Genomic DNA, 22,260 nt, shown 5'->3' on the forward strand with positions numbered 1-22,260 from the left:
GACTGTATGTTTAAAGGCACAATTATAGAATCTGAGTTATTAGGGGCCAAAAATAAAAGCAACTACTATTAAAGAATGCCCCCAGCATGTACTATCACCAATGAAGTATTGTAGTAAACTATCTTATGGCATTGTTTAAGGACAGTCTATACTGTTGAATATACACATGATATGGTTATAATGGTTAATGAAAAATTTTCAAATACGGTATTAGGACTAATACAGGTAGCTTTACAGCATGGAACACAATAATGGCTCATCACCACCAGTGCGCAGCGTTGGAGATAATATTTAATTACTTTCCGCCTATGATAAAGACATGTATATGAACATGAGATATGACAAAATAATATCAAATTACATTTTCCAAACGAACTTTAAGATTCATATATCGCAGAGAGAACAGTGGGAATATGGCACGCCATCTCTTAAAGAGAACCACTGGCTTGAAAATGAGGATGGCACTGGATCTGGAATCTATTCAAATAGAAGTGAAATAATACAAAGCACAGGAAAAAAATTACTGTTTTTACAAACAGAAATGTATGCTTTTATTATCTGCGTAGCTATGAATCTGGATAATAATGTAGAAAACAAAAATGTAGGAAATACCTAATATGCAACTGTCATTTGTTCGCAAGTATGCATATGAATCTATTGGGAACGGCTTATCTAGCTACAATACCATAGATATTTTAAATCGCAGAATATCGTAAACGTAACCTATAGGGTCTATAAAAGGATAGTATAAGGTAGGGGAAAGTACAAAAGATCTCGATGGGCAAAGGAAATGGGGCAAATGTATAAGATGTGTGTTTGTTGTCTTAGAAAACATACTGTAATGTATAAAGGACATATATTTCCTCTGTGGTATTACTAATGAAACAACAGCAAACCATGACGTCTCAGTTTCAATACATAATAATTTGCAGTAAACTGAATATGTTTGATATGTGGGTACCATATAAACGTAATAAGTCAACCGTAAACTTGGGTAGAGTCGCTTTGTTTTCTACTAAATTACTAAATCATTGTACAAATGAAGAAAATTTGTCACAAACTGTAAGGAGAAATAAACCCTTTATTACGATTATAGGAAACGTTCAGCGCAGTAGTTAGGAAAAGAAAAATCGTACTCTATTGTCTAATACAAAAACAGCTACTTATGTCTATGTACAGATACAACAAATAATTGTCACAATTGACACGGGACTAAAATCTACTGATAACTATCCCTCCGACCTAGCTTTCTATGGGGATACTAATAAGAAAAAGAGAGTAAATCTTTTTTTATATGGCGATTTATTAACCAAAATTTTTCGCTTTCTCCTACCATTTTTCATACATTTAACTTTAACGAGACAAACCATGCACTGGTTATTTAAAAAAAAAAAAGGATTAGTCAATTAAGTGCAGCCATTCAGATATAATTCGTTAACATATTATATATAAGGCAATTAATTTTTATTTATATAGATTACAAAAATCGGTTTACAAATGGCGAACATACGGAGTAACATAAATATAAAAACAGACTTCAACTCTTGTTAAATCTGTTAAAATAATATAAATCTCTCAGCTCTTGTTGAAATTGTAAAATTTATAGAACTTAGCTTTTGTAAACAGAGAACGCACTTGTATAATTGCAGAATATATAGGTTGCAGATGTTTAAGTTGATATAATTGATTATATTCGTTGTCAGTGACTCACGTCAGTTGTTACTTAACAGTAGTAGGTTATAGAAGCATTTCCCCTCGTCAAAAAAAAAAAGGTTATAGAATGGACTGGTAACATATAATGTACGAATTTTGAGAACCGATGATAAGGATGCAAAGCTCGATGAAGAGATAAACAAGTTAAACTGGAATATTATAGGTTTATCTGAAACCCGAAGACAGAGGAAGAATATAATAATACTTGAATATAGTAATTTGGTCTACCATCGTCCCGTGGTGGTATCGGGTTCATTGTTCACAAGCTCCTTGAAAATAATGTCTTAGAGAACGACAGTGTGTCGGCAAGGGTGGTACACTTGGTACTTAAAATTACCAATAGATATTCGATGAAAGTTACATAGGCGCTGAACGTGACACGAACTGATAATGAGGTGGGGGCAAGATATGAGGATATATCAAAAGCTATACGTTCCTCTAATATGCAATACATAATATTAATGGGGGACTTAAATGTTAAACTGGATAAAAGGAAAGACGATGAGATGAGATTGAGGAACTTTGGTATCGAGAAAGAGATCCTGGGGAACAGTAATTGGCTGATTTTATGGACTATTTATGATGAACTTTTTTTCAAAGGTGGTCTCGCGTAAAATGAATCTGGGATAGCCCTGACGGACATACAAAAAATGAGATAGACGTTATCATGACGACCAATGATGTCTCAATGATCAATAGGTTGAAAATCGGAAACGATCACTGAATGATAAGAGGCACATAGAAATTGAATATTAGGTTGAAAAGGTTCTATTTGATGACGCCAATGCTCCGATCTTTACATGTTCTTATCGAAAACCCTGAGAGATTTCAACTCGAATTGTCAGATCGCTTTCAGAGTCTGGTAAACTGTGAATCGGATGATATCTACAATAAGCTAGTGGAAACATTCCAAGCAGTGAGAGATAAATTTTACAAGCCCCAACATTAAAAAAGAACTCAAAAACTCTTTAGATCTCATGAGGAAACGGCGTGAATTATGGTCTCAGACTTCAATGTCTATGTCACAATAAAGGCAGCTTAATAGACAAAATATATACGGCATACGCTAGTTCAATATAGTATGCATTGAACAGGCAACAGAACGGAATTAAAGCTCCGACACCGGTGATATAATTTCCACTACATATACACCTGCAAATTATTTGAATAACGAAATCATTAGTTAATAATGTACTGCTTAATAATATACTACCATTAACATCAATGACAAACATGTTGTTTAATTTCATATTATGTCAGACCTTCCAAGTCGTTTTTAAGGTTTTATGGATAATCAATAGTATATTTTTTATGTCAAATGAATGCATACAGCTTTTAAAATCCCTAGACTATGCGGATGGCATTAAATAAATTATTATTTTTTGTACTGTAGTTTTTTTATGCAAGTTAGAATGGCAAACAAACTGTCAAATAGCCAATTAATATTATATATATACCTTATATTACTCATACTTGCATTAGTGATAAGATACAACTGTTTGTTGTTACAATATACATATAAAAAAATATTAGCGGAATGAGAACTTTCTCCTTTTTGAATTTGTTTAATAAATGAAAATCAATAATTTTTCTTTTAGAGTATACTTTTGAATAATTAGTCAGAAGATGTGTTTAGTTTATTTTGTATAACATTTGTTTATCCAGAATATGATTTGTCTACGTACCAAAATTTATTTGACATTAAATCATTTAGTTATTGAAGCATGATTAAATAACCAACATCTAAACGATGAAATGTTTTTACTAATGTTTTCATAATATAAGTAGTATATTTTACAACGTATAATTTTATCTCTTCAGTAGATATATATTGTCGTCTGTTACTAGTTTATAACGAACAAAACTCGATGTTAGACAACCACAACCTGACGCTTCGACTCTGCCATTTCATTTAAGATTTGACAGCAATAACGTAGACTTTTACACAGTTTTAGAGACATTAATAAATTTCCTAAACGATGGCACAAGTCACTGATAACGACGGTCGTTACCTCGATTAAAGAAACAACATTTTATACGAAAATTAAAATGATATATATTTTTGCCTGAAGGGGAAATGTAATAAGTTAAAATATAATAATAAATTTTGTACAAATAAAGTCCTACAATAATACCTACTTAACCAGGTCAGACTTTTAGAAATAGAAGTAGTTAGGTACTTTAATATTATAATACTTATAACTAAAACATGTAATTGCTTAGATTAATAGTTTTGAAACTGGATCAGAGTGACAAAGTTGTAGAGTCTGTCTATTTAAAGGCTAGGCATTAAACTATAGACAATTAATTAAAGAAAACGTCCACTCTGTTTATTATTCTAAACGACACTGGTGCCTGCGTCATTTGAATAAATGGTGCAAGAAAATGGGCAAGAGCAGAATTGTATTTTCTAAAGATATTTATTCACTCCAACGATGAACATGTTACCTTCAGTCAATATATACCTACGTATGTTGGCTATAGTTGTGCATTTTCGTATTTGGTGGTGCAATTTCGTATATTGGGAACAACTAATAAAATAAAAAAAAAACCGACTACAGGAAAAGATTAAACGAAAAAATTCAGAACCATTAATACGACTAAGGGTTAAAGTTTTAAAACTTACAAAAGGTATATGCTGTATCGTGTAGTCTCGGCATAGAATGGACTTCCCTTTTCTTTTCCATGGGTGTCATGTGGGCAGTGGCCTCCAAAAAACAATTACACCAAAGGCTATTGGCGGTTACCTGCCTTTCTTGGAGGAGGTCTATATTAAGCAGTGGATAGTTAACGGCTGCCATGGGGGGAAAGGGATTGTTAGTAATGGAGTTTGACAGCTCCATTGCTAGCAATATGCCTTATTAGGTCGACCTCCACGTGGTTCCCCTTGGAAACCATCGTGAATTCGTCACGATGGGCTAACTGAAATACTTCATCCTCACATATCATCCTTCACTGGTGCCCCGCCGGTGTATATCGATAGCGCGGGTGGGGCTACCATTCCATTATCGTCCATTAAAAAAAACGGCATACATGATTTACATGTATTATTACCCGGACCAAAATAATCATAAATAATCAATTGACACTTCATTTATCAGAATCTGATGAATAACTTAAACGCCACGGAAGCAATTACTTAAAATACGCAAAAAGTAAAATTATATCTTCGTGAATCAATTGTAATTCATACAAGATTTTAATCTTATTTCAACTTTCTACCAAAAAATTCTTCTATATTACGAGAAATATAGACGAAGTTTTTGGTAGAAGATTGATGACATATTTTTTTGCGTCTGTGATCATTCAAAAATTATTTTTAATTATTTGTTTTAATTTATACAATAAATTTATATATTATTATGTAACGGTCTCTGCTGCATATGTAACGACCCGACCTTGCCTTTGTCATTCGGGATCCCGGGATTATATTCTCTACATATACTTAAACACAAGCATAATAAAATATGTATATACTGCTAAAAATGTATTCTTCATTTTTCTTTGTACCTTTGTTTAAAGTAGGTACCTAGTGTAAAGAACTAAATTAAAGTATTCTGAATTATTATTATTTTGCTTATGAAAAATTTTAATATAACATAGCCGTAATGTTACGTTTAAAGTAATTGATCTGAAAGAATATACAAGCAATTGTACATCTAATATTACATATAATATGTGCATATTAGATATTTACATAACCTAATGTTCAACATACAATATTTAAAAAAAATAAATTAGTTATTAAAAGCTGTATTCCGCGTCTGTCTTTTTCCTCTTACTGAAAAAATATGCATTTGACTTTAATAAGAGCTTCACTATTATTTAGATATTGTTTAAGGAATCTTGGTTAATATCTCATCCTAATAAAGAAATATAAATAGATAAATTCAATAATAAATTGCACCCATGTGAAGTTAGGTTGAGTCGCTCATGAAATTATAAAAAATGTTCTCAAATCATCACAGAAAAGTTTTTGTATTAGCAGAATTTTCTTCTAAATTGACTTTTGACGGATACTCGGATTATATTTTCACTTTCAGAATAGAGTGATTATGCCATGATATTTTTCGGGATTGTTTACATTTCCATGAGAATGCATTGAGTCAGAGATGAACTATTTAAAGACATCAAGGTTCAAAATATGATCGACGTGCAACATTATTTCTTTCTTTAGCCTCAATATAAGTAATGTGAGCTTTTGTGATTGATTATAGTAACGACTAAAAGGTTCAAAATTCCCTCATCGTTTACGAGCTATTCAAGATGTTAATCTGTAGCATCAATCTCATTGATCTTTTCATCCGATTGCCGAATTTAGGCGGGCAATGTTATTTGGTTGCATATTAGTATATGATTATATGTATATAGTATATACTTATATGGTTATAAGGATTTCTATAAATAAGATGTCGTTATATTCATTACGTTATTTTCGTTTGAACATGAACAAGATTAAAATCATGTCTAACGTTCATATCACATCTATATCAGTTAAGATTGAGAAAACTACGCTTGAAGTTGTAGACGAGTATGTATACTTGCAACAACTGGTCCGATTAGGTAAGTCCAACTTCAACTAACAGGTTAATTGACAAAATCCAAGTTTGAAGACGATAATCTTTGCGCAGCGTTAATGGGTGAAAATGCTACGTCACATCTCGGTATCCGGGGTGCCAGTTCTCAAAACCCGCCAGTGTATACCAGTCTGATAGGTGAGGATGAAAAAGTTTGAAGACGATGGTCTTCACAACTTTCCCCAGTACTATGGTACTGGATGAAGAACTTACAACCAATGGAGAAGATGGTTAACCTGCGCATGTTGCCAGTAATGGACTGGTACTATGGTACTTTTTTATGGGTGAAAATGCCATGGTATGGTCAGTGTATATTCTTGCAGTTCTAATAAATATCAACAGTTCTCACTGGTATACCCGCCAGTGTATACCAGTGAGAGTAAATAAAACTAAATGCATCATTTCTATTATATATACCTGGTAATTTCAAATTTAGGGATAAATAAATTATGCGCAAAGTATACAAATTTTTTACTATCGTTATATGGGGCGGTGTATTGTACATTATGTAGGGGTATCCACGATGCTTACCATTCCGGAATGCATATTAATTAATGCCTCTTGTGCCAGAGATTGGCTTTGGCTGTTTTTGTTCTAACAAACACAACGCAAGTACGCACTGGTGCTTTATTGCAGAAATAGGTAAGATAGGTGGTACACATATGTATATCTAATAGAGTTATATGCAAACTTCTGCCATCTGAATATAATTATTTATAATACGAATATTTTATTACATAAATAATTATGATGCTAAATGAAAATTAGAAAAAGTTCGTATTTGTGATAAGTACTATTTTAAAATCATAAAATCCATTTTAAAACTTTTAGTATAAATTATTGCTAGGATTGAATATTATTTTTTATTCAATTAACTTACGTTATTTGAGTCTATATTCTGTTTTTCTCCTTAACCCTATTGGTGTGCAGGCATTCTTTAATACGTACTCGTACGGTACAATTATTCACTATTTTTCTCAAATTATATAAACAAAATAAATAAAAGATATTTTCACTTTAAAAATCACTCACCTTATTCATTCTGTAACTAACAATTATACTAATTTCTTTTACATTAAATTTGCCACAAAAATAAAAATGAATTTATTAACAGAAATATAAAGAACAAGTGTTGTTTCCATTTGTAATAACCGTTAAAATAAACGTTAAAATAAGATCAGACTGCCAATTTCAATATGGGTAATCATTTGGATCATGTGAAGGTAATCTAGTAATTTTAACCCATATATAGAGGCCATAAGAAATCCGACTTAGCAAAAATCAGTAAACTGATTGCCAGTTAAATTGCCGTATATATATCCCAATTTTCTATTATCCCAAAGATTGAGGTGATTGGTTCAGTTTCTCTCCCAGTGGATTTAAATTTTTTCAGCAAAATTAAAGCATATAAAATTTACTACAATAAATAAAAGCAAATAATTGTTTTTTTTTTTATTTAGTTTTAAGTTGTAATAATGTGATATATAATATGTAAAAAAAAAAAAACTTTTTTATTCATCTATTGGTTAAATGGATCACACTATAAAATTGAAAGTTGGTACACTGTATGTGAAATTGATATAAAGGTGAAATGATACGACACCGTATCCTGGGTTTTAGTCAATTTCAATAACGAAAAACTTTTTTCTTATATTTTATGAAAGCATGGAAGGGTCGAATCGCATTGAGTCCCAAGATACCGTCAGCGTAGTGCCATTTACATAGGTGTCCTCTTATTGAATAATGCTGATCAGGCTTACATTTTGATATATTTTTTTTATACAAATTCTACATTAATATAGTAATGTAAGTATTTGAAACCAACGACTCTATGAGAAGTAGAATAAGTCTAGGAGATAAGGATAGAAGCACGTGGTGACCCGTAGTGTCTGTCTACTCCAAAGAGAAAAAAAACGTAAACTTATAATAATAATGTTTAAATAAAATCTTAAACTTGAATTAATTCTTTATTTAAATAAATTATATTATATACTGCCTTGAACAATAAAAAATAGATCTAATGAAAAGAAAATCTGTTAAGAATTATAAAATAAATATTATAAGTAAGACTATATTGTATTTATACCTGTCTTGACAAATCTATCTAAAAAATTACAATAATAAGGCACTAAAATAAAAAGGCTGAATATTTTATAATATAAATACGATTTTAGCAGCTTGTAACATTTTTAACATATTAGTCTATTTGTTTTTTTTTATGTAACTAAAAATGGCAAACAAGCTGACAACCCACCTGATAGAAAGTGGTAATCTTGTTTTTTTTTTTTATAAATTTATTTCATTGCCATATTCCACTCTTTAAATCGAAACACAGTCAAGCAAACATAACTGTTTTACGACAGGAACACAAATGGGACAAAGGTACCCAAACAGAATTTTGAACGAATTTTGTACAAAGGTTCCCTCTGGTTACAGTTAGTTCTTATTTTTTCTTATACTGGTGTTTTATAATCCGTTTTAGAATTTCCCCCCTTTATGTGTGTTAAAATATTTAAAAGAGTAACGGGAGTTATTGAGAATTATGAGAGTTAATAATGGGGTTTTAAAAATCCCATTGCTAGCAATATATCCTGTCAGGTCAACCTCCACACGGTTTGCCCTGGAAACAATCATGGTTAACTCTTGTGGAGCGCATCACGAAGGGGTAACTGACCTACATTCATCCTCACCTATCATCTATCACTGGTGTCCCGCCAGCATATACCGATAGTGTAGGCGGGGTACCATTCCATTATCATTAAAAAAAAAAAAACAACTTCATACTATTGGATATATAAGTAATATCGTGTCGTATTCTGTGATACAGTAAATTTATAAAAGCGCTCAGAAATTATTTTTTTAGTTCCTAATAGTTGCCAGTGCAACGTATGGTTTTTCGTCTGACAATTGACGACTAGATAAATTGCTGAGATTGTGTGGTACCTACATTATTACTTTATCTAAATAAATTATTAATCTACAAATCGATACTGACAAACCTATTTACGTTGGATAACTTCGTATTAGATTATAAATCTTAGATTTATTACCTATCAGAAATAATATTAACAGACTAATGAAGGTATATTTTCATAGTAGGTAAAATAAATTATAATGTACGAGTTCCTGGTAACTGTCTTAAACAATCTAATACTTAAGTAGGTATTTTAATAATCCATGCCCGATATTACAAATTAAATATTGAAAGGATGCGGCTGGCTAAGACGGATAATATATTTTCATAGCTATGAGCTTTCATTATTAATCATTTTTTATGGGAACACCATAAAAGATGAAAACTTTATTGAATTTTTAGATTTTATGAGCTACACTGTTGTATATCCACGTAGGTAGTCTTTGATGTTTCTTAAATAGAGTACGCTTTTCTTTTTTTGGTAGCATATATGCATAGCAAAAATACCAACCATGAAGCGTGGGACGTTAAAGCTTGCTTGACGTCATACTCGTAGCTGAGAGATTGTGACTTTGCAACCCTATAAATTAGGTTTAGGTGGGATTATCGAACGAATACTTAATTTCCGGCCGAAACCAACTTAAATTCCGGCCAATCAAGATTAAATGCGTATTTCACGCAACTATATCGATTTGTGGTAGATATCTATTTTCTATACTCTGTTTATTAGAATTGATCGTTACAATTTAAATTGTAAATACATTTTTGTGGTCGATTAAAAATCGGTAAGGAGACAATGTCTGAAATTTAATTATAGGAATAGATATTTGCTACTTATAAACGAGTATAATAAAGTAATATGATTGGTGATGATGATGATATCAATCATTAATATCCCACTGCTGAACATAGGCCTCTCTTTTGGCAGGGTTTGCCAGTAGTTGCTACACTTACCATGCCTTAAAACATAGTAAAACGTTCATTTACATTAGTAAAGCTGTTATAGTTATCAGTTATAGGTAGATATATATTTATATTGAACCTTGTGGTTTGATGAAATAATTCGGTAAACATAAAATTTATTGCATTATATGAAAGGTTAAAACACATTCAAATATTTTAGTTTTACCCATACGTATTTGACTTTGTGATTTAGTAAAGTTTGTTGTACGTTACTTTCCGTTAACTAGTTTATAAAAGTATCCGTCTTTATTGTGTTCATTTGTGTTGGAAAAGTTAAGTTGATTAGTTGACATGGTATCGCTTTACGTTTCTAAATTACATGTCATAAGTTTTACTTATATGGGTGTCAGTTACGTAGACAGAGAAATCTAGAGGCTACTCATATATCACATTAAATTATATTAAGATACATTACAATTATATTTTGTCATCTATTACCATTATTATATCATCATCATCATCATTTTAGCTCCGTCTGTCCGTCACCACTCAAGAACATTTCTTTCCTATTGGTTCTCAGTTTTAAGCTATGTAACCAGCCTAAATAGTTACCTAGGTATACTACATACATGCGTTTCTAATTCACGGGAACACCTGTCTTTAATGTATTATTAACAAAATATATATTATTATATTCCTTATTAATATTTTAAGTGTGTGTTTACTTATCTGTTGCCTCTCGGTGTTTTAACGGTATAACCAATCATCATAAGTTTAAGTATATTATATAGTAAAAAAATTTGCGATGAAAAGGGATATAAGCAGTTTTTTTTATCTCGGTTATTCAATATAAACCCGGTCACGAGGACGAAATCGCGGGTAAAAATTAGTGTATTAATAACCATTTATGATTTTAAAATTAAAGGCCCACATTTTTAAATTTTAAAAATCTTTGTTAATGTTTTAATGTTTCTCTCGGTGAGCTTGTTAGACTGGTAGCGTACATATGGTAAGCCACCTTGACATCTACAATACGGGTTGGAATTTATTAAGAGCAGTTGGTACCTACTCGAATGGAGCTTACCCAGTAGCAAAAGCCTAAATAATTTATATTGTTTCGCAAATTGCGGAAAGGATTAAATCGAATAGGATCAAGCAATGTTATTACGAAAATGTTAGCTTCATTAATACTTAATTATTTTATTGTCAAAAGCAGTGGAATCTGAGTAAGAAACAAAATGCCATTAGGCGAACATCGATCGGTTTCAAAGTAGAGATGTACGTAGTGTAAGTAGCAAGGGGCAAACATTTCTTTTTGCTTAATTTTGGCTATATTTTATTACAGCTGAAAAATACCTATATTTGTATGGAAAAAAGAACATGACTCGCTCGGCGTCTCATTGACTCCAAGGCGGGTGGTCGCCTGATTCTATTTTTACGGACTTATATATAAATCACCCATCATTGTGTTACGTAAACACTAATACTATATCTTTGTGTTGACGTAGTAAGAACATAATTTGCTACCATTATGTTTTATCTTCAGATAGTCGTAAGAGGCAACTAGGCGAATAGAGTATCCTACATTAACGAAAGAGAAGGAAATGTCGAAATAAAACTGTAAACCATGTTATTACTGTTACTACTATCACGTCATATTGTACTGCAGTAAATTATATTATTAATTATTTGAGGGTAAAATTAGAACAAGAATATGGAATTTTTTAAAGTTTAGTTCTGTAAATTAATCTTAAGTCATTCCACTAAGCCCCTAATTAGTTAATTGGTAGTCGGAATTTATTTGAATTGTAAATGACATAGGTAGATAATTAAGCACTACAATATTAAGGTCGTTTTATAGTAGGTAGAGCTAAAATATTAAAAAGTATTTTATGTGTTAATCCAGGGGTATATATATGTACCAGTAAACCAAATGTCATTTAAATTGGATCCATTGTTTAAGCATGTTTATTTGCGGGTTTGCATAGATGACGGACAATTATGAGTATTGAATCGATATATGAATTTGAAGAATATCGGTATATGGAAACTCGATAATAATTAACAGAAGTAATATGAGGTGATTACATCTAATCTAGTGAGTCAATATAGGATTGACGTTTCACTATATGTTTTTGTTCTTAAAATATAAAGATAAAGTTCAATATCTTTTACTTAAATTATGTGGAAACGATATTAATGCATAGAGTTATATACTCGCGCATCGAGCACCGACATACATTAGGTCAGGGAGAACAAGCGAGACCTTTCTTGCTTCTATTTACATTCACGAACTTGATTCTTGAACTTGAACTTCTATTTTTATTATTATAAATAATATAATATTATAGCAACTATATACTAATTATAAATTTTATATAAGGATCAATAAAACAAAAGTACATATAATGAATATGATTTAGTGGGTCGTAATACAATTTTTTTAGTGGTAAATAAAGTATTAACCTCATTCGATGCTTATTAAATAATTCATGTTCATCATAATTCACGCATCCACATTAATAATATGTGTAAGGCTAATTACAGGTAGCTCAGGACCGTTTTTTGTGGCAGTCTATGAGAGAGGCCCATGTTCAGCTGTGGATAGATAATGGTTGAGATGATGATGATGATGACGATGAAAACTAAATGCGAAAGTTGAAAAGTAACAAAAACAAAAGCAACTATAACGAGGGAATTTTATAATGTTTTTATTTAATGTAAATACTTTGTTTTGTGATTTGAATTATTAGTCTGCTGTCGACGAAAGGAGGTTAATGTTTTCGTATAAATATAACTTGTATGTATTTTTAAATTTTTACTTTGGCACAATGTATAGTCAAAACGGCCATGACATATCATTTACATGAAACTGCACAAAATGTAAAATATGTATGGTTGTTGTAAATGACTCGGTAATATAATTTTATTAATTGGAGTAATTTTTTGATGTACATATATGCACTACATTTATTTATAGATGCTATATGATGCTTATATTTTGTATAAAGAACATTGTTCGTTATGTTTAATAATATATCTAAAACAAAACGGATTATACTTATTTATTATTCTTTTTTTAACTTTCACAGAGTACGAGTAGCATTCCGACTTCGAAATTTGTAATGATGTCAAAATTTTTCTAAATAAGTTTATATAATTAAATACTTAGATATTAAAAAAAAATACTGTGATGTCATTCATTTTATTACGTCTAATCTCAGAAATCAATAGACATAAGAGAAATAAAATAAAAGTTTCAACTGACTGATCAATGATTTGCCAATAGGGTTGAAATTAGGTAGATGTATCAAGTTTTAAGACTCCATAATTTATTGTATTAATGAATATATCTATTGTAAATGAGTATTATTATTTTTTATTATTATAATATCAGACATTAACTGTCGACTGCAGAAAATAGGCCTCCCCCTGAAGGGGCAGTATTAAAAATCGTTTTCGAAAATTACGACTGGCATAATAGGTTTGCGCAGTCGAAGCTACTAATAGTATATTATACAATTGAATTTATGCTTAATCTACGGCAGATTATATGAAGTTATTACGAATTTGGTGTCACATATTCATTATTTGTATTTGACAGTTTCTACTATAAAAGAATATTACTAATATTACTTTTAAATATATACATTCCATAGTATAATTACATATGATTGCTTGAAATAAGACTACACATGCCTACTTTCGTGGTCTACTTTGTTAAAAACGTCTTAACGGTGGCTTGCTATCGACAAAACATTTTGGATATATCTTCTGTAATTATTCATTCAACTGTAATTTATAAATGACCAAAGAATATTTCTTACTATCGTTCAATTTATATGCCTCTAATGTAATCAATTTTCTCACTAGCTCTGTTTTTTTTAGTTTTTAGGTAGGTATATAATAAAACAACAAATTATTTTATGTCTTCCGTCTTTTATATGTACAATTATATCTTTATATAATATATTCTTTTGTATTCAATGATAACATTTCTAACGTTAACGTTAGTTTAGTAAACGATGTGGACTGTTGTAGAGTAAACGTTTAACTTTCGCGAATGTAAATCCAAGAACTTACGGAATATCCGTATGCATATATATCGTAGGATAACCGGACAAATCAGATGTTTGCGATAATCTTAGGACCGATAGAAATTGCAAAGTATCAGACAATTGGAATCTAAAAGAGATTTTCGTAATATCCAGAGCTATTTTCAGGATCATTGCGGTAAAAGACCGCTCCCTTTTCATAAGTATTATTGGCTGAAGCTGAGAATGAATACTCACTCATGCTCGAGTTGCCGAGCTATTAAGCACAACCATCTTCGATTATAGAGAAATGGCGGTAAGAACGTGATGTGTTTATATTACTCAAAATGCCTTTAGTAAATGAGCATTAACATTTACTTACTTTTAAGTGTGGTGGTAAAGGCATATGAAATGTCTTTACTTACTACACAGTATGAATAGAAACCCTTTCATTTGGTTCAGGGGATAGATAACCTTGATTATACGGAGTCATCACACAAGGCCACAGCAGAGCACGGCACCTGTAAACAGAATTATGTATATGGGGAGCGGGTTTCTGGCTTCTATATTTCGTTGTCCGGTTAGATTTCAGTCAAGTGTCAGAATTATATTAAAACTAAACCAGACAAATTAAAAACAATAAAACGTACTGAAAATTTGTTTTCATACTCTTTATTGAAATTGGAATTTTATTTTTCTATTTGAAAACTTATTCAGAAAACACTAATATCAGCCACTTTTTAAGACCACTTCAAGAAATTTATATTCTGTTTGCTATAATTATAATAATTTATTTTACTGATTTTTTTTAAAGACAGTGGAACAAAATACAAGTATTTTTAATAACACATCACATCACACACAATAATATCAAAAAATAGATTTGTTTTTTATTTTGTTGTCTAGCTAATCATATGAATTAATTTGATTCTCATGAAACTTTACAGAAAAGTAATGACATTCCCCAGTTAAATAAAAAAATATTTAAATGCTTTGAAACTTCTACAAACGACATCCAGATAATGTCGTTCAAAAAGGATAAGAACACATTTATTTTGCATACTGTAGATATGTACGTAAGCGATACAACGCGAACCTTAGGTACCGAAATTATCTGTTGGCTATAAAAAAAATAACAATGCTGCCTAATCTACGCACGTCGCGTCACAAGCGGGACCATGATGTTTCATTATTATTGTTTAAACCTTTATGTATGTATTGCGCAAGCTTTTATAGGAAATCGATAAAGATTACAACCATAAATGCCATTGCGATTATTTGAGGTGATAACTGAATTTGAAGCATCAATGTTTGAACTTTTGTTGTTTGATTATTTCATTTTTCTGTGTCTCTATATTCATTAAACATAAATATAATTTAATTTAATTTCGATAACAAAAGTGTAGATACTGACAACGCTTATATGATTAATGACTGTAAAATATGTCCATTTATTGTGATCACCAAAAATAAAATTAAGTATGTAATACCAAAAGTTTAATGTGTAATTATTTAAGATTTAGCAATGTCATTTACCTAATGGACTAATAGGCTACGTGTAGGATAAGGGATGTCCGAAATACCTATTTGTCAAACTAAACGTCACGTTCAGTGGACATTTATGACTAATGAATGTTTCCTTGTCCACAGGTGAGGTGATGGATTTGATGGCGCTTGTGGGCTCAGCTGTCAACTTTGTGCTCTACTGCAGCATGAGTCGACAATTCAGGTCCACATTTACAAGACTAGCACGGAAGGTTTTGCCTCTTCCGAGACCAGAGGGTGAAGCTCTAGTTTCGCTAAAAGCGTAGCGTTCGCAAGTTCCCGCCACTTCGGTTACACATCTCTGAATTGATGTCAATACTGAAGTAACAAGTGTGCATTTAAAATATTAAGGATTATGTAGTGATATAAGTACAGTGATCAAGTTTTAAAACATTCGTGATAGGTATGGAAGTATTTTCAATTTTATCTTTTTAGAGTTCTGGAATCTTTTAATAATCAAGAATAAAGACTAATATAATAACTCACGTGTTCAAGTTATTTGAATGCTCCGGTTGGTACTTAAATAATACTTGTGTGTTTATATTAAACCCTATTATTATATCGGTTGCATATGATAAAATGTAGACAAAATGGTAGATTCGTGGCGCCTACATTAATAGCACATTATGTTCTAGAACCCTTTAATTAAATGGAGATTACGCCATTAACACATAAGTCAATAACATTAAATTGTTTATAGGCTTTCTGGGGTCTTCCATTTCGCTTACGCATAAATCTGAGAAGCCAAAAGTATCGGATAGAAAGAGATGCTAAATAACAGTGAACAACAAGCAACGATTACCATCTTCCATTAGGTGGGCCTTCAACTTGTTTATTATTCAAAGTTGTTTATAAATTTTCCACTCCACTGACATAGAATCAGCGGTGATGTCCAAAATTTACTTGCATCAATTCTGAGAACGTTATCATCACCAGTTGCATTTTATATTTGGTTTTAGCTTTTTCATTATATTTGTTTAAATTTATTTACAAGATTACGTTTTTCTTGTGTTCTTCATTAAAAAGATGTGTGTGATTTAGATATAAAAATTAAACAAAATGTTTAATTTTTATATCTAAATTTAGAGTAAAAGACTAAGTACTAAATCTAAATTCAGTCTCAAGTTAGTTGCATAATTGTAATATATATTAAAAAAAAACTATTGAAAAGACAAACATAAAATCTTACTTATTATTATTTGATTATCATTGACTGAAACTATTTAAGTTTATTTATTTTATAACGTTCCCTTTCAAAATTGTATAATAAGAATCGTTAATTTTCATTTTCCAATAATCAAAGTATTAGCTACAGTATTTTTTTTCTTTTTATGACTACAACTATGATAATAACTAGATACTTGATAAATCAATGTTTTCATAGGCACAATTTCAAATTATTTTGATTAGAGAGTAAATTTAAAATCTTGTATCATTTGCTAATAAAATTTTCATGCCTAAGAATCGCAACAGCATTTTTTAATTAAAGATGAAAAACTATAAAGTCTAACAGGAGAATTTAATATTATTATAATTCTAAGAATGTTATGTACAGCGTGTAAATTACTAAAAAAATATGTCATATATCTAACTAAAACAATAATTGGAAGCTATGCACGTACATTATTCAGCGCAGGTTTTTCTTCCTAATTTTTATTTTTAAGATGCTTCATTTGTTCTTGACCTTTACTATTCAAAGAAATTAACTTTAAACGCATAGATTATACTTTAAGGATCGAATTTTAATATATTTTTTTCATATTTTTACTATCCTAATCTGGGAATAACATTCTAAAAGTAACCTTTTGAGAGATGTAACGCATTAAAAGGATATTACGATGTTGCGATTTTCAGCAAGGAGGGTCACTTAAATACATTAGAATCGATTTAGGCAGGGGATTTATTAAATTAATAAGATCATATCTGAACATAAACATAACATTTTATTATCCCTTAGTTGCTTCTTACAACATTAGTCATAAAAGAAGTAGTAATATTTACACATGGTGTTCATTTCATCATCATCCGGGTCATAATTATCTTAATACTCGTGTAAATTTATTAAAATAATGACGCAAGTCCAATGTCAGTATAATGTTTTATAGTATCTTACATAATTTAGAAATAAACAAATGACATATTATCGTTTCCATCCGTATTTATAATCCAATACAATAACCATAATTTATTATAATTTGTTCCCCAATAAAACCCCATACATCATTATTTTTTAAATAAAATATTATTGTTATTTATGTTACAATATTCCATGGGTACGAATATATTTAATTATATAAAGGCAGGTGCTATTTGTAATAATTAATAAATTTATATAAAAACGTATTATTATTAAAATATGTTTAGAGTGAGTAATTAATACAATATTTATTTTAATTAGAAAGAGTATTTGTAGTAGACAGAATAAGTATTTAATGAATTCTGAAAAATAGATGAATAAATATTTGAAACCAAACAGAAACGTACTTATATGTTTTAGAAGTATTAATTTTTTTTTAATTGAGGCAAATAGTTATATTTAATCGTAAATGAATTGTGCAATATTTCAGTAGATTTACTCCGTTCAATATTGTACCTATTCTAGCATGTGTATGTAATATTCATTGTCTTGTCTAAATTATGATCAATTCACGAATTTGTAAAATATGCGTTTCTGGTATTATATTATTAAAGAATTGAGAAAGGTGCTTGATATATTAAGGTAAGATCTTAATTTTTATAATGAAAATTTGAACCAAAATTCTTAATAGCTATAGGTTTTAAAATGTATATTAATGTCGGTGGTAAATTATAAAATTGTATATAATGTATTATGTCGAAAGTACATGTCATTAAATTTAAAATAAATTCGTAGAAAATCTCAGCTAAATACCAAATGTTTATTATTATGCTCTAAAATTCTTTCGAATATTGGTATGGTATACTTATAATATGATGTTTATTTATTTTTATTTTTTTATTTATTCTTTATTGTACACAAAAAAAATATTACATATAATATATATAAAATAAAGGTGTACAATAGGCGAGCTTAACTCTGTAAGAGTTCTCTTCCAGCAAACCCTGAGTGGAAAGGAGCATTAATTATTTATTAGCGGGCAGTATGCGTACAATAATAGAAGGAAACATTATTGATGTTTCTATTAAAACATATGAAATATGTTGACTACATAAATAACTCATACAATTAAAATCAAAATAAATACATATCTGTATACATATACATATATACATAGACATAAAATATCTCTTTACATACAAAAAAATAGGTACATATACATACATAGACATAATAAGTTTATGAGGACAGAAGATGCTCTTTTAATCTGCTCTTGAATATATTCAGCGATTGACTTTCACGAATATGCAGTGGAAGAGAGTTCCATAGTCTAGCCGCATGAACCGTAAATGATCCACTATAGCATGAGGAGGTATGAGGAGGGATTTTAAGAATAAGGGATTTACTCGACCTACTGGACATGCCAGTGGGGTCAAGGAAAGTGAAACGTTCACAAAGATAAGATGGAGAGGAAGAATTATACAGTACAGAATACAGGAAAGATAAAAGATGAAAATCACGACGTTGACGAATTGGGAGCCATTTTAATATACTTCTGTAAGAGGAGACATGATCGTATTTTCTAAGTCCATAAATAAAACGTATGCATAAATTCTGTAGCCGCTCCAACCTATTTAATTGTTCCTCTGTGACATCTAGATAACATACGTCAGCATAATCTAGAAGAGGTAGTAATATTGGGCGAGTGTGATTTTCGTTTCAATGGGCAAAAATTTCTGAAAACGTTTGAGCGAGTGAAAAGAAAAGTATAGTTTCCTTTACTCCATTGATATGCTCACCCCAGGATAAATTACTGTCGAACATGATTCCAAGATTTTTTGCACTTCTAGCATACGGAATTGGAGATTGCTCATAGAAAATAGAAGGTAAAACATCAATATCAAGAGCACTATATCTCCGATGCCCCCCGATTATTAATGCCTGAGATTTACGGGGGTTGACTAGAAGTCCGTAGGATTTTGCCCAATGGGATATTTTATTTAAATCATGGTTTATATGATCAATAGCCTCAGAGATGTCACAGAGTTCAAAGTGTTGGTATAGTTGCAAATCGTCTGCATAGAGATGGTAGGGAGAAGAAATTACTTGAGTAATAGCATTAATAAATACTGAGAAAAGAAGCGGGGAGAGAACGCCGCCTTGTGGGACTCCAGATGCAACCTCACACCAATCTGAGTATACCTCATCATAGCGTACGCATTGCAATCGGCCCCGAAGATATGAATCTAACCAATTGATTACAGGTGGAGATATGTTAAGAGATGAAAGGATACTTAAAAGAATGTCATAGTCAACAGAATTAAAGGCACTGCTGAATCCAATAGAACAAGGAGTGTCAGGGAGTGGTTGTCCATAGCCCAGCGTATATCATCAGTTACTTTGACAAGTGCACTAACTGTGCTGTGACCAGGACGGAAACCAGATTGATAAGGACTCAGCAAGTTATGGCCAGACAAATAAACGGATAGTTGCTTGTGCACAATGTGCTCCAATACTTTAGATAAGGTGGGAAGTATTGAGATAGGTCTCAGGTCAGAAATAGATGTGGGATTGGATGTTTTAGGGATAGGAATAATGTGTGCTTTCTTCCATAGCTCGGGAAAAGAGCATGTGTCTAAAGAAAAATTAATTATATGAGTAATTATTGACAATAGTTCATCAACAATGGGTCGTATCATTAGAATGCTCACACCGTCTGCACCCGAAGCTTTGGAAGAGATATTGAGGAGACATTTCTTAACATCACACTCTGTAACCATGCTGAAAGAAAAGGGATTACACTCGGGTCTAGGCATTTTCAGAAGGTGATCAATAGTAGTATTTTTGACATTATTGTCTAGGTATATGGGTGATTTATTCATACTCATATTACATTTATTGCACATGAATAATTGTATTCCTTTTTATAATTAGGTATTTTAATTTTAATTATGAATATAATTTTTTCCATTTCTATAAACTTTATATATTATGTTTTAAAACTACAAGGATCTTTTTGTATATCAATATAGCCAAAGTCGCTTAGTCGACGAGATGCGTAGTAGCAACCATAATGTAAATATATTTATGATATATTTACTCTGTATTTATTATATACAATAATGTGGAGGATTTGTAATAAATATATTTATACGTAACAAGGAATTTATGACATCGTTAAAATATAAATTCTAAAAAACAGGTTAGAAACGAAGAAACATAAATATTCATTAATATTAAAGTTAATATTATATTATATTGCAGTTAAACATTTTTTTTTCATATAAAAATATTTTTTCTTATATGAACTACTTATTTTCATTAAATAACATAATACTGTATTATGGATATAACTATCTATATGTGTATGTATAACACCGTACAATAATAGATAATCTATCTGAATACCTAAGATATAATTTATTGCGGTACAACTAAAGCCATCATCGGTCGCCTATTAATCTCAAAATAGTATTATATAGGTGCTATCAATTAATAACTCGGACTAAAACATGAGTAGCAATCGTTTCAATTAACCAAGTTTGTAATCAGTACAAACGGTTGTGGTGCCAACTTTATACATCATGTGGGTGGGTCTTCATTAAACCTGTTCGAGCATAAACATTGTGGTTTATTGAAGAATAAGACATTACTGAAAAATAAGTAGTAAATTCTCTATATAGGTAATAGCGGTAGTAACGGATAGTGTAGTTAGAGTTTCATGTTCAATAATGTTTTTTTTTATATCCCAAATGTGTAGTTGCAGTATTTTCCTGGAAATTCATTGAATCGGCTCAAAATAAGAAAAAAAAACGGTGGTATTTTAGTGACTTTTATTACACAAGCCGTCATTTCACTTATTTATATTATTAAACACTAAACTGTTATTTTAAGACATTTATGTATTAGTATTAAAAATAGTCGGCAGCCGGCTAAGTTTTTTTGGACCATTTAGATAAATTAATGATTTTAAAATTTCGACGTATATTCTCTGCGGAAAGTTGTTCTGTTTTTGAGGTCAATAATATTTATAATAACAGAAAGAGTTCCTTAAATTGTGGTATTATTAGCATTGAACATTCCTCAAAAGGCAGGTCGACGAAATATTGAGTATAGATTTAATGTAATAAATCTATACTCAATATTTCGTTCGTCGCAAAATATTCAAATTGGGTTTAGGTAATAGACACTAAATTGCTGTATGTTGTATTATCATATTCTTTTTGTTATAACAGGTATAATCCGAGAGCTATGTCTATGCATGTATTTTGCTCCATCCATTTTATAAATTCATCTCATGTACGCTCGCTACTGAGGTTCTTTCTCGGAAAGTTATATTAAAGTTTTAGTACTTACTGTTTTACAACCAATCATACAGGTTATATTCTTGCAGGATGAAATATAAGTTTTATTGGTTCTTTTATTCTGTGATTGTCGATATAAGTATAGTAATTAAAATGTGTTTCAAAGAAAAAGTTAAATATATTTCATTTATAT

At 30.5% G+C, this 22,260-nt stretch overlaps 1 protein-coding gene across 1 annotated transcript in view; it reads left to right on the plus strand.

Moving 5' to 3' along the window:
• The window catches only part of LOC113517523 (G-protein coupled receptor dmsr-1), a 39,599-nt gene extending 20,156 nt beyond the window's left edge, over nucleotides 1-19,443 (plus strand). Inside the window, exon 4 of the mRNA XM_026902215.3 lies at nucleotides 15,792-19,443. Within this exon, the coding sequence (XP_026758016.1) occupies nucleotides 15,792-15,952 (161 nt within the window). The 3' untranslated portion in view covers nucleotides 15,953-19,443. The remainder of the gene's footprint in view (nucleotides 1-15,791) is intronic.
• The last annotated feature ends 2,817 nt before the right edge of the window (nucleotides 19,444-22,260 follow it).

This window comes from Galleria mellonella, unplaced genomic scaffold (genome assembly GCF_026898425.1).
Source record: "Galleria mellonella isolate WM207_F2 unplaced genomic scaffold, CSIRO_AGI_GalMel_v1 utg78, whole genome shotgun sequence".
Taxonomy (NCBI): domain Eukaryota; kingdom Metazoa; phylum Arthropoda; class Insecta; order Lepidoptera; family Pyralidae; genus Galleria; species Galleria mellonella.